This window comes from Eretmochelys imbricata, chromosome 5 (genome assembly GCF_965152235.1).
Source record: "Eretmochelys imbricata isolate rEreImb1 chromosome 5, rEreImb1.hap1, whole genome shotgun sequence".
In the NCBI taxonomy this organism is placed as follows: domain Eukaryota; kingdom Metazoa; phylum Chordata; order Testudines; family Cheloniidae; genus Eretmochelys; species Eretmochelys imbricata.
Window position 1 is genome coordinate 55,950,963 of NC_135576.1, and position 13,351 is coordinate 55,964,313.

Sequence of the window (13,351 nt, forward strand, 5' to 3'; positions counted from 1 at the left end):
CAGGTATCCATTCTGAATCTGTCTGGAGCTGGGTGGATAATTGGTTTTGCAATTACAGACCCTTGTGAGATAGACCTGATTAACCTAGCACTGGACCTTCTGGCATCTGAGGGTCATAGCCTCTTCAACCAGAAAGTCATAACATCACTTCTGTTTTCTCCTTCCTATCTTTGGTATGATACTGTGGAGCAGTAGAAAACGTTGGAAATCGTATGGCAGATACCTTGCCCAGCTTTACGAAAGAGGTCATTCACCATCTTGCATCCAAGATCCTGATACGTGGAGAGGGCACAGTGTACTTTACAGCTGTTTTCAGGTGCAAAGAGGTCAATCGCCAGCCCACAAAATTGATTTATGAGTGAGGGTACTTCTGGATACAGGTTCCACTTTGCTCAATCCAACTTCTGCCATGTAAGCTTTCGTTCATCTCCCCCTTGATGGGCAGTGCACATAGAGATAAGCAACTTTCTTCTGCCCAGGAGAGGATAAATTTATTTTCATTTCTGGGGTAGGTCTGTGATCCTGTTCTTCCTAGTTTGTTTATGACATGTTAACTGTCACAGTTAGAACAAATCTGTTATGCATGAAAGGAGCAGTGCTCCAAGACCTCAGTGAATCATTGTGTTCCAGCTGATGGATGCTGTGCACTCTCTGGTATCTATTCCCTGGTGTTAACTGAGACTTGAATGAGCCCCCTTCATTATCTCCAGTTGGCATCTGAGGATCACTTTGTGTGGCTCTCTGACGTTCAACTAAATTTGATTCTCTGCACTCAGTCGAGGGGGAGTGGAGAATATATAATTGGAATTGGCTGTCTGCCAGCAGATGTGATCGGGTAGGATTTGGAGGGGATAACAGGTCTTACTGGATACGTTTCTCATACACCAGGTTCCAATAAGAATTTAGTTTTTGTTTCTGTGACTTTTCCTTTATAGCCAGTTTCAGTTCTTCTTCTTCTTCTTCTATCCTTATACCTGCTAGAATTCATCCTCATCTTAGGTCTGCGATTGACTTCCCTGGCACCATGTGTCTGTCTTTATCATGAATTCAAAATACTCCAGAAATTGAATCAGAGTGTCTTTCAGCTCTCTCTGTACATAGTCCTGATCAGAAAAAATGCCCATGATGAGATGAAAGTGAATTTTCTTTTTCCTTTAAGCCACTATTAATACAACTATGATCCTGCAAGAGACACTGATTCTGGAGTGGGAGGGGGAAGCTGCCATCCCTATATAAAACGGAAGAATTTTATGTGGGATACTAAAAAGGGAAGTGACAATAAACCTCCTGTGGGAACTTATTCAGATGTTTCAGAAAGAGCCCTGCTGTTTGTTCCTTATTGTCTCAGGCCAGGAATAGAATGTGGAACCAGTTGCTTAGCTTTGATCTGACATGGATGATGGATAGGAATGTTGTGGCATTTCCCCAGGTTGCTTGAGATTGGAAATGGGACAAAAATCATCTTGTGATTCTTGCAGAACTCCCTAATGTACCCACTTCTCAACAATGTCTAGTGACCTCATTTTGACCAAAGCTATAGGTAGCCATTTTGCTCCCAAATTAAAAGCCCAGCTGGGGGCCTAGCAACTGAGAGCAGCTACTGTCTTCTCCTCAGCACACTTACTCTAACTACCACTTGTGGAGTGATATTGTCTCTTATTTTACTTCAGGACTGCTTCAACTTGTTATATGACCAGTATTCATTTCTATAGCATTGGCAAGAGCCAGGATTGTAAATCAACTTTTCCAGTGATGCTAAATACCCTCAGCTTTCCATAAAGTTTCCATTGTATCACTAAGAGAGCTAGGAACTGATTTGCCGTATGATCTGACTTCAGGGACCAGAATCCCACATATCTACTTGAGGTAGATTGGTATCCCACTGTCTTTTTCAGGTTGAAGCTGTTAGTCTATGAAATTTTTAAGGCTGAGTGGGACCATGCTTACAGTATTGTCCATCCATGTTATCGTTGTTCCTGAAAGCTTGGGAGGAACTTAGTGTATCAAATGAAGGTTCTTTTGTTCGTTTGTTTTGTTTTTGTTTTCTGTTTGGTTTTGAGGCCACTTATTTTCATGCCCAAAGAAGTGGCTGAATTGATGCCTGCCTCTGAAGGAGACACTCTCTCATGTAAAAACCTGTCCTCTGAGAAACACTGAGTCCCTGATTACCAGGGAAAATAGTCACTTTCACCTTTAATAGTGACACCAGGTTGAATTTGGACAGGTATGCACTGAGAAACTTTCTGTCCTTATAAAACGGAGGCCAGGGATATAGAAAGAAAAAAGTGGTCAGCCAAGAGGCTCCTAATTGTCTGATTGTTTTTCTGCATATGGGTTGCTGTCTCTCTTGTCGTTGCACGGGTAGCTGCTGGAGGAGAAAGTAAAGCTAGTTGAGGCATAGTAACCTGCTGTAGAAGCTCGGAAAAGTATCATGGACCTAAGGGCATGGTGACCCCACAGCAGCAGCTGGAAACAATAGCCCAATAGTTAGGGTATGGGCAACTTGCAGTGGCAGTTGGCAGCAACAGCTGAATAGTTTACTTATCTTTTAGGTGTGGCAGAAAATCCCAATCCCTCTATTGTATCTTTCCAGGGAGCATGAGGCCTGGCGTGCTGAGGCCGCTCCTGCATCTTGCTCAGCAGAGTCAGCCTCGCTAACATATCTAGCTCCTTTTCTGCCCAGGGGAGGAGACTAAGTGACCCTATCTAGACTGGGCTGAAGGGTGGAGTAAATTGGACATAGCCATCTGAGCTCCCAAGTGAGACACTCACGAAGGGGATGAAGCAGAAAATACAAAACTTCCTTTTTTGCCTTTGGCTTTCCTGGTCTAGCTCACTCCCTAAAGGCACCAGCCACTGCAAATGCCACTGAGGGGACAGTCTCTCCAAAGGCAAATGCAGCAGCTGAGAATTAGACATATTATTGAGCTAATCATTAGTCACTTTACAATAAAGTTTGGAATTTCTCTCAGGAAAGCTCTGCAGCAGAGAGGTCTGGCTGAGTTGCTGGGGGCGCCAAAAACAATGGAGGAATCTTGTGGGGAGGGATAGCTCAGTGGTTTGAGCATTGGCCTGCTAAACCCAGGGTGAAGGGGCCATTTAGGGATCTGGGGCAAAAACTGGGGATTGGTCCTGCTTTGAGCAGGGGGTTGGACTAGATGACCTCCTGAGGTCCCTTCAAACCCTGATATTCTATGATTCAAGGAATGGGACAGTCTTCTGTTGCGAGCAACTGACAGTTCTGATTCAGTTCCCAAACTGCAAACGGTCTGAAGTACCATTGTAATGGATCTGTGGACCGTAACACGTTGAAGAATGATATCAAGCTGTTTTGACCTTTTTAATACACCCTTGTTTTAACACAAGAAAGTACTTTGAAATTTAACCATTATTAAAAGGAAAAAAACAAGATATTTAGTCCCCAGATATAAAACATTTCTTATTGCTGTTGTGTATTGTGGATATTGCCTGGAACATGTTTCAAAACTGAATAATTCCAAACATATAGCACAGCCAGCATATGCCTACAGGCAAACTCTATATGAATACATCTGGAGTGCAAAGACTGCCATAACAAATTAAAGTTATTTAATGTTGTTCAGACTGGAGTAGCAACTAGAGAATTGAAGGCACAAATAGAAAGTGAACCCAACCCATTCTGAAATTATGTGCAAAGTCTTAGGCTCCACAAACTATTTACTATTAATTGTAAGTAGGTATGTATGATTAAATTGGTGTCTATTTATTCTAATGATACTTTTTAAATTTTAGGAGCCCTACATGGAGGGAGTAAATCCATTTATCAAGAGTAACAAACATCGCATGATCATGTTTTTAGATGAACTTGGGGTAAGAGTGTTATAAATTTTACAATCTGTGTGAGAAGTTGTATAGATTTATACCTATCAAAGAATAATGTAGTAACAAATCTTAAAGGTTCTCATTAAATACCTCTGAAATCCAGCAACTTCTGAGTATTATCTCAAACGCCCTGGTTAGAGGGTATATTGTTAACTTAAAACTTATCTTTAAGGTCTCAATTCAGAGACCATGTAGATCACTGATCTTAGTTTAGTGTGCCATGCCAACGTATTGTGCTGACCCACAATAGAACACCACTGCAGACATGAATTGAAGCAGGCAGATCTTTTTTCTTTACAATATTGCAAAGATTTACCAAAAACAACATCTTGCAAAACCATATATTAAAAAATAAATACTCTTGCCTGTAGGCTGGCAGCGTGGATCCATTGTGGAGGTTAGCACGTCTGACCCTAATAGAAGAAAAAAAGTTGAATGTTAAAAAGCTGAATGCTTGTCTTAACCTACCAACTTAAGACAATCTATGCATTATTCTAAATTTCAAGATTTAAAGAGAATTGAGATTTACAAATCACTTTAAATCAAACCATGTAACTTAATACAATGCAAATGCTAGAACAGGAGTAGCGGTGCGTGTAAGACGTTACTTTTCAGGAATCTCAGTTTTAGAGGACTGATTCAGGAAAGCATAAAAAATGTGCCTAACTGCTTTGCTGAATAGGGATGCTGTCATGAATCAGAGCCTAAATAAGTAACTTTGGAAGATACTTCTTACTAGTTTTTTGATACATAGTCAATAGAAATTGCTGTTTACAAGGAATACTCAGGTTGCTGTGTAGTAAGTCACATTACAATTAAGGGCAAATAGTTGTTTTTAAATACTAGGTTACTGTATATGTCTAAAGACTTGGAACCTCTTGATTTTCAATAAATAATTTTAATATGTACATATACATTTGAATCACTGATTATTATTTTAATGGTATCTGATTACTGTATATCTGGTCCATTACTATATTCATTAACATGCCCATTAATTTCTGCTCTCCCATTTTTGCTGTTGCTATCTTCAAATGTAGAAAATTAAATAAATGGATTCATCATCTCTAGCTTCAGGGGAAGAGGTACAAAGGATGAAAATGCCACCCAGAGAATCCCTTGCTAGCCAATTCAAAGAGGTAGCATAGATTGCAACACCAGATCATTTTCCTTTCAACTGAAAGAGAAATTGATGCATTAGTGATGAGCAACACTGGAGTGGCCATTCCAGTTAAGTATAGGGGTTGCAATATAGAAGTAGGCTCTAACTACATTCAAATACCTTTTTAAAAGCAAAATAATAATAATGGTGGAGTGGGAGTGAATAGTTGGTATCAGAGCATGGGTAGAAGACTTGGCTGACTGAGAATAATATGATGAATGTAATGATGTAACTGCCTGCAGTATTGAAAGTAATGTGTTACACAATACAGTTGATTAGTGGAGAGAAGTGTCATGGAACTTCCTTTGCTATTTTATGAATACTTATGAATTCTAAACACACTTTTATAATTCTTGTTAAAGAATGTACCTGAACTTCCAGACACTACAGAACACTCTAGAACTGACTTGTCTCGTGATCTAGCAGCCTTACATGAGATTTGTGTGGCACATTCAGATGAGCTTCGGACACTCAGTAATGAGCGAGGCGTAATGCAGGTAAGAGTTGTTATAGCAGAAAACCCTCATCTCAGATAGTTGACATTTTTTACAATAAGCATTGATGCAAATTTAATAATACTTATTTGATACTTCTGTACTAAGCAGTTAAGATAAATAGCTTCAGATAGGTTACTTCATCCGTATAATGTTATGAGGATGAGGTAGCTCTAAAGGTAAATATTATTCTGTTCATAAGTTTCTCACTCAAAATGGCTAGAAGTGCTCTGTAGCAAAACCAAAAAGTCTTTTAAGTGCCTAGAAGAGGCCTGCTTACCAGAAACCAGTTTTCCCTCTCTGATAGGTTCTGTGGGCTACTAGTATGGTATATGTTTTTTGCTATTTAGAAAAGTGAATGTTTTATGTTATCTTTTCAACCACTATTTCACTTCAGTTTTTTGGTTTGCATTAATTTTGAAAGCAAAAGTTGTAAGCTTTTCTTTTCCAGTAAGAAAACTCTCTGGGCCTTCAAGAATTGTTCTGCTTAAACTTTATAATATAATATAAATTATAATAATTAGGGCTGTCGATTAATACCAGTTAACTCACGTGATTAAAAAAAATTTATCACAAAAAAATTAATCGCGATTAATCGCAGTTTTAATCACACTGTTAAACAATAGAATACCAATTGAAATTTATTAAATATTTTGGATGTTTTGCACTGTAAAAATTATAAAAGAAATAGTATTTTGCAGTTCACATCATACAAGTACTGTAGTGTAATCTCTTTGCCATGAAAGTGCAACTTACAAATGTAGATTTTTTTTTTTTTTGAGTGCAGGTAACAAAAAAAAAAAAATGTAAAACTTCAGAGCCTACAAGTCCACTCAGTCCTAAGTCTTGTTCATCCAATCGCTGAGACAGACAAGTTTGTTCACATTTACAGGAGATAATACTGCCCTCTTCTTATTTACAATGTCACCAGAAAGTGAGAACAAGCATTTGCATGGCACTTCTGTAGGTATTTACGTGCCAGAAATGCACCTTCATGCTCTGGCCACCATTCCAGAGGACATGCTTCCATGCTGATGACATGAATTAAAAAAAATTATGCGTTAATTAAATTTGTGACTGAATTCTTTGGGGGAGAACTGTATGTCCCCTGCTCTATTTTTAGACACATTCAGCCGTATATTTCAAGTTATAGCAGTCTCAGATGATGACCCAACAGATGTTGTTCATTTTAAGAACAATTTCACAAAACACAAAGAAGGTACCAATGTGAGATTTCTAGAGATAGCAACAGCACTTGACCCAAGGTTTAAGAATCTGAAGTGCCTTCCAAAATCTGAGAGGGACAATGTGTGGAGCATGCTTTCAGAATTCTTAAAAGAGCAACACTCCAATGCAGAAACTACAGAACTCAAACCACCAAAAAAGAAAATCAACCTTCTGGTCGTGGCATCTGACTCAGATAATAAAAATGAACATGTGTCGGTCAGCACTGCTTTGGATTGTTATCAAGCAGAACCCGTCATCAGCATGGACAGATGTCCAATGGAATGGTGGTTGAAGCATGAAGGGACATATGAATCTTTAGCTCATCTGGCATGTGAATATCTTGCGATGCCGGCTACAACAGTGCCACGAGAACGCCTGTTCTCACTTTCAGGTGACATTGTAAACAAGAAAGCGGGCAGCATTATCTCCTGCAAATGTAAACAAACTTGTTTGTCTGAGCAATTGGTTGAACAACAAGTAGGACTGAGTGGACTTGAAGGCTCTAAAATTTTACATTGTTTTATTTTTGAATGCAGGGTTTTTTTGTACATAATTCTACATTTGTTAAGTTCAACTTTCATGATAGAGATTGCACTACAGTACTTGTATTCGGTGAATTGAAGAATACAATTTCTTTTGTTTTTTTCCAGTGCAAATACTTGTAATAAAAAATAAATATAAAGTGAGCATTGTACGCTTTGTATTCTGTGTTGTAATTGAAATCAATATTTTTGAAAATGTAGAAAACATCCAAAAATATTTAAATGGTATTCTATTATTGTTTAATAGTGCGATTAATCGTGATTAATTTTTTTAATCACTTGACGGCCCTAATAATAATATAATTATAATATAATATTCATTTTAACTTTCACTGCCCTGAGCAATCTCAAATTTCCACAGATGATAAGTAGTATTCGTCTTTGGATTACTAAGTGCAAAGAGCAGTCTTTTTATTATTGGAGTTCCCCCACTAGGCAATTCTAGTTACTACACTGTATGAAACAAGTATTGCTGGCTACTATAGTGGAGTGTACAGACAAGCATAATTTAATTAGTCCAAGTACTGCCTTCTCATGTCCTGTATAAGCTGTTTGTGAAAGACAACTGGAAAATACTTCACTTCCATGCCACCAGTTCAAATCCAGTCCTGGTTAAAACCAAATTTCAGTGGCCTATGAGAAAAGTCAAATCAATCCACTATATTGACTAACATGTATAGCCAGCTGTGTCTGGGGTCCCAGGGAGTGACACTGAAGTTACAAAGCTGCAAAGAATGGGGCAGACAATCCCCAAAGCTGGTGGATAGTTCAATACTTAAATTTACCAAACCAGCACAAAACAGCTTCTGTAATACCTTACTGGTTACCCAGAAGCCAACAACACAGTTTCCTTAAAGCAACCCAGCCTTAGACCTCCACCCAAACACCCAAGTCAAATATGATGAGGATTACTGAAAATCTTATTTATCATATAAGAAAGTTCTACCAATCCCAAAGGATTGGACACATTACCTCTCAGGTTAATGAATACTTCAGATCTTACCCAAATACACCCTTACAGCTAATTCTTATTAACTAAACTAACATGTATTAAAAAAAGAAAGAGTATTGGTTAAAAGATCAATTTCCATACAGACATGAGTGCCATTCTGAGATCAGATTCATAGTCGAGATGGTGAGCTTTGTAGTTGCAAAGAGTTCTTTCAGAATTAGTCCGTAGGTTATAGTCCAATGGCCATATTCAGGATGATCCAGATAGGACTCACTGACAGAACAAGAAGCGATGGCCTGAAGTTGCAGTGAGGGAGGTCTAGGTTGGATATTAGGAAACACTATTTCACTAGGAGGGTGGTGATGCACTGGAATGGGTTACCTAAGGAGGTGGTGGAATCTCTATCATGAGAGGTTTTTAAGGCCTGGCTTGACAAAGCCTTGGCTGGGATGATTTAGTTGGTGTTTGTCCTGCTCTGAGCAGGGGATTGAACTAGGTGACCTCCTGAGGTCTCTTCCAACCTTAATATTCTATGATTCTATGACTGAAGATCTCAGTCTTATGACTTAAGCTTCCCCTGCATGAAGCATCAAGCAGATCTGAGATAAAAGGCTCAGGACCCAAGGGGTTTTTATACCATTTCAGGCCTTCTCTCGACAGCTCGGAGTCCTTAGGCAAACAATAGGCAATCATGGAGACTTTGAAGTAGACCTATTTCCTAAGCATCACCGATAATTAGCGACACGGATTAACATAAGGCAATTTATACGTTGGGCAGTTTGTCACAAATTTTAGAGAGACATGTAGACAATGACATTATTTCACCCAAGATTTATCTAAATGTTAATATTCTCTTTTGATCTCTGAGCAATAGCTATGGTGACAGACAGGAACTGTCTGTTTACATCGCTAACATCTAACAAGATATAAGTAAACATATACAATTAGTATCACCTCTAATTCGCTAACAATACAGGTTTGCATTTCGAAGTTCTAGCCTATCTAACATGGAATGGCCCTAATTATCATTTGCATACTTTTCTAACATATCTCTAAAGGTTAGCTCTGGGTCATTTATCCTGCAGGATGTTTAAGCCTTTCTGGCCATGCGTTACACTTTGTATAAGATTCATTGCAATTATATAACAGTGGTAGCAACAATGATTTGCGTGGTCATTCTCTAATCAGATAACATCACACCAGCTAATTAACTATACTTGCAGTTTGGTGTTCATAATGTTCAATAGACCAAACCTCAGCCAAAAGTATCGTCAAAAGACAAAGCAGTATGGTTAGGGCCCTACCAAATCCACAGCTGTGAAAACGTGTCACGGACCGTGAAATCTGATCTCCCACCATGAAATCTGGTCTTTTGTGTGCTTTTACCCTGTACTATACAGATTTCACGGGGGAGACCAGTGTTTCTCAAATTGGGGTCCTGACCCAAAAGGGAGTTATGGGGGGGGGTCACAAGGTTATTTTAGGGGGGCGGCCCTTACTTCTGCACTGCCTTCAGAGCTGGGTGGCTGGAGAGTGGCAGCTGCTGACCAAGAGTCCAGCTCTGAAGGCAGCAGAGGAGAAGTAAGGGTGGCAATACCACACCAGGCCATCCTCACATCTGCCCTGCTGCTGGCGGCGACTCTGTCTTCAGAGCCGGGCTCCCAGCCAGCAGCCACTGCTCTAGCTGCCCAACTCCGAAGATCACGCCACTGCCAGCAGCAGTGCAGAAGTAAGGGTAGCAGTACCGCAACCTCCCACGCGCACACACTAACCTTGTGTTGCAACCTCCCCACACAACCCCTTATTGGGTCAGAACCCCTACAATTACAACACCATGAAATTTGAGATTTAAATAGCTGAAATAATAAAATTTATGATTTTTAAAATCCTATGACCATGAAATTGACCACAATGGACGGTGAATTTGGTAGGGCCCTAAATATGGTATAGGAAAGAAAGTAATACATCACTAATCCTTCTCAGAAAGTGAATTCATGTAGTGTGTTCAGTTCACCTTACACAGAAGATATGCTTCCCAAATGCCTACCTTAAACCAGCCATCTTTTATAGCATGGCTGTTTGCGAGTTGCAGAGCACTGTTCATGTCACTTAAAGTTTAACTAGCCAGCTTGTGCCAGCATTGTCTTTGGTGCCTTCCTGTACTTCCCATCTTTTGTTTGAAATATTAAATTCCAAATGTTAAGGGGCATAAAGATGGTCCTTAATACAAACCATCCATACGTTTTACATTATTTCCTTGTACCTCATTGTACCTTTGTTTCACATAATGCTCATCATCCATCTATTTTTGACATTTTTGTATTTTCCTAAGCAAGTGCTGAGCTATACTTGCCCAGGGCATTGTGGGATATAAGCCTTAGCACAAGTGAGCAAGAATAAGCAGTACAATTTAATATTGCTAACCAAGACACACACATTATATTAATGCCATGCTCATAATAGCTATTAATATGGTGTGTGGGTGTGTATATAATGTATGTGTTTTGGCTAACAATTATTACAATAATCATCAGTGAAAGTCTTGACGAAGGAAAAGACAAGGGTCAAACTAGTAAGGCAGGATAGGGGAAGCTTTCATTAAAATGGCGTGTGTGTGTGGGTATAGACAAGGGGACAGGGTTGTCCGTTTGACACCTGTTCTTGAACACTACTTTAAGCAGCATAAAATAAACTAAAACACCTTTTTGGAAAGAATCTGAAGTATTTGAGGCTTGTGGATGTGCTATCGTAGCTTTTTTGATATGTTTGTATTCCTGGAAGTGAAGTTGAGTTCCTTTAAGGAAAATTTTCTGAACCCCTATTTCTGGTGGGGAAGGAAAAGACCTGGCAGTTGAGAACCACAGTGTGAGGCAGTTAAGTGCTACAGGCCACTTTCTGCCATAGTAACCTAAAATTCTGTCCTGAAAAATGAATATGTAAAAATTGCATCTTTTCTGCATAACTGCTCCAGTGGCATCTGGTTATTTTAGTAACTAAATTCAGTCTTTACATCTGTTAGCCCTGTGGAGCCAACCCCGAAAATAGTAAACTGTATTCTGTCCTTTATGTGCATTGTCCATAGACTTGTTTCAGTTGCCTGTCCAATTCTGTTCTTATCTGTGAAGTAACTAAGAACTCATCTTGGCGTAAATAATCCTTTTCACTGATGTTTGAGAAGGAGAGAACTCGACTTGACTTTTATATTCCAGCTTAAGTTTGTAATTTTTTTAAAAAATTAAACATTTTAAATTTAGACCGTTGGTGTATTTCTCTCTCTACATCAAATGTTATTTTTACAGTCACTTTTCAGATCAGAACATTGCTTTAAAGACCAATGAGTCAGATCAGTTATTTCATTTTACTTTAAACTGTGTAATGGAAAGCTGTGCACACGGATGTATAAAAGCAAGTCTCATGAAGTTTACATAGAGAATTAGAAAACGTATCAAGAAAATTTGGTTTCCTGATGTGATATTTTCCTAATTATTTGTGCATAATATTACTATTACTGACTTTATTTCTACAGCATGTCCTGAAGAAGCTTCTAGCTATTACAGAACTGCTTCAGCAAAAACAAAATCAGTATTCAGTGTCTAATAACATCAGGTAGCAGACTTCTGCATGGATCCAGCATGCCCAACATGGCAGCTCACATCAATATCACTTCCTTCTTGCTCTTGCCAAAAATAGCACACCTTTTTTCACATTCCCAGTGATGTGTGAACTATGCAAAAAGAAAACAGAGATTCTGTTGGTGAATGTTTCTACCAGCAGATAATTTTAAGCTATCTGTGCAGGATGTATGCACTTTTTTCCACATGGAACCAATTTTCACAACCTCTGAGCCTTGGTGTACAGATCACCTTCCACAAAGAAAATGCTGTGACTGTGTCTGAAACTTTAAAAGTTATTTTCAACATGTTGCCAAAGTTTTGCTGTCTGTTGGAAAAGAATTTATAGTCAACTGACAAGAAACGAAACACATTGTTTTGACAGCTAAGTATAACTGGATTGAAAACATTTCTTACTGTAATTTGACTGGTTACAATTATGACTTTGACTGTCCAACCACTTTAATTTGTATTTACAGTTTCAAGAATTTGACATTATCGTAGGAACAATCTTTTGCTGTACACTTTTTACACCATGCTGTTTCTCTTGCTGGAATTATGTTGAAAGAGAATATGCAGAATGGGTCTCGTCAGCTTTATTTTTTAATGTGCCACTGATTCTGTCTGTTTGAATAATTCTTCCATCAAGGATTCTATATCCAGATAAATCACAATGCTTTTGTAAAATGTTTACAACAGTAAATAATTTGAACTCAATAAATTTATTGATCATTGTATCAGACATGCATGCATTCATTAAACCATTTTATAAAGTATAGCGTGGTTGGTGTGTTGTGTAATGTAAGTCAGACATGATTTCTATAACTATTTGAAAATAATTTTAAGTGTTTCAAAAATCAGTTTTTAAAATAAAATCAATTTGTAGTTAGAATATCTATGAAAACTGGATAAATTTGTTGAATTTTTGAAGTTTGTTTTGTGAACTTATTTGTTGTTTACTCACATGCAAATCAAATCTTCAGAGTGAACATTTCAAACTCATCTTGCCTATTTTTTAGTAGGGGACCTCAAAATAACAGTTGTTGTTTCATATTCTCCTCTGATATCCAGCCACAAAAGGATACGTGGGACTTTCGATGAACAACTCAGTTTCAGTGTTTTTCCTTACGATTGTTTTTTATTAGGCTGTCAATCTCAGTTAACTCATGCGATTAACTCGAATTAATCATGATTAAAAAATTAATCATGATTAATCACAGTTTTAATCATACAATAGAATACCAGTTGAAATTTATTAAATATTTTTGGGTATGTTTCTACATTTTCAAATATATTGATTTAAATTACAACACAGAATATAAAATGTCCAGTGCTTCCTTTATATTATTTTTTATTACAAATACTTGCACTGTAAAAATTATAAAAGAAATAGTATTTTGCAGTTCATCTCATACAAGTACTGTAGTGCAATCTCTTTGTCATGAAAGTGCAAACTTACAAATGTAGATTTTTTTTGTTACATAACTGCACTCAAAAACAAA

The 13,351-nt window shown here is 38.0% G+C and overlaps 1 protein-coding gene across 4 annotated transcripts in view; it reads left to right on the top strand.

Annotated features, from left to right (window-relative positions):
* The window catches only part of RASA1 (RAS p21 protein activator 1), a 119,665-nt gene extending 107,040 nt beyond the window's left edge, over nt 1–12,625 (top strand). For 3 of the 4 annotated variants that reach the window (XM_077817161.1, XM_077817162.1, XM_077817163.1), the window contains 3 exons: nt 3,772–3,849; nt 5,386–5,520; nt 11,765–12,625. In XM_077817161.1, the coding sequence (XP_077673287.1) occupies nt 3,772–3,849; nt 5,386–5,520; nt 11,765–11,848 (297 nt within the window). In that variant the 3' untranslated portion in view covers nt 11,849–12,625. Of the gene's footprint in view, nt 1–3,771; nt 3,850–5,385; nt 5,521–11,764 lie in introns of those variants that run through there. The other variant, XM_077817164.1, reaches the window with a different exon arrangement.
* Nucleotides 12,626–13,351: the final 726 nt, after the last annotated feature.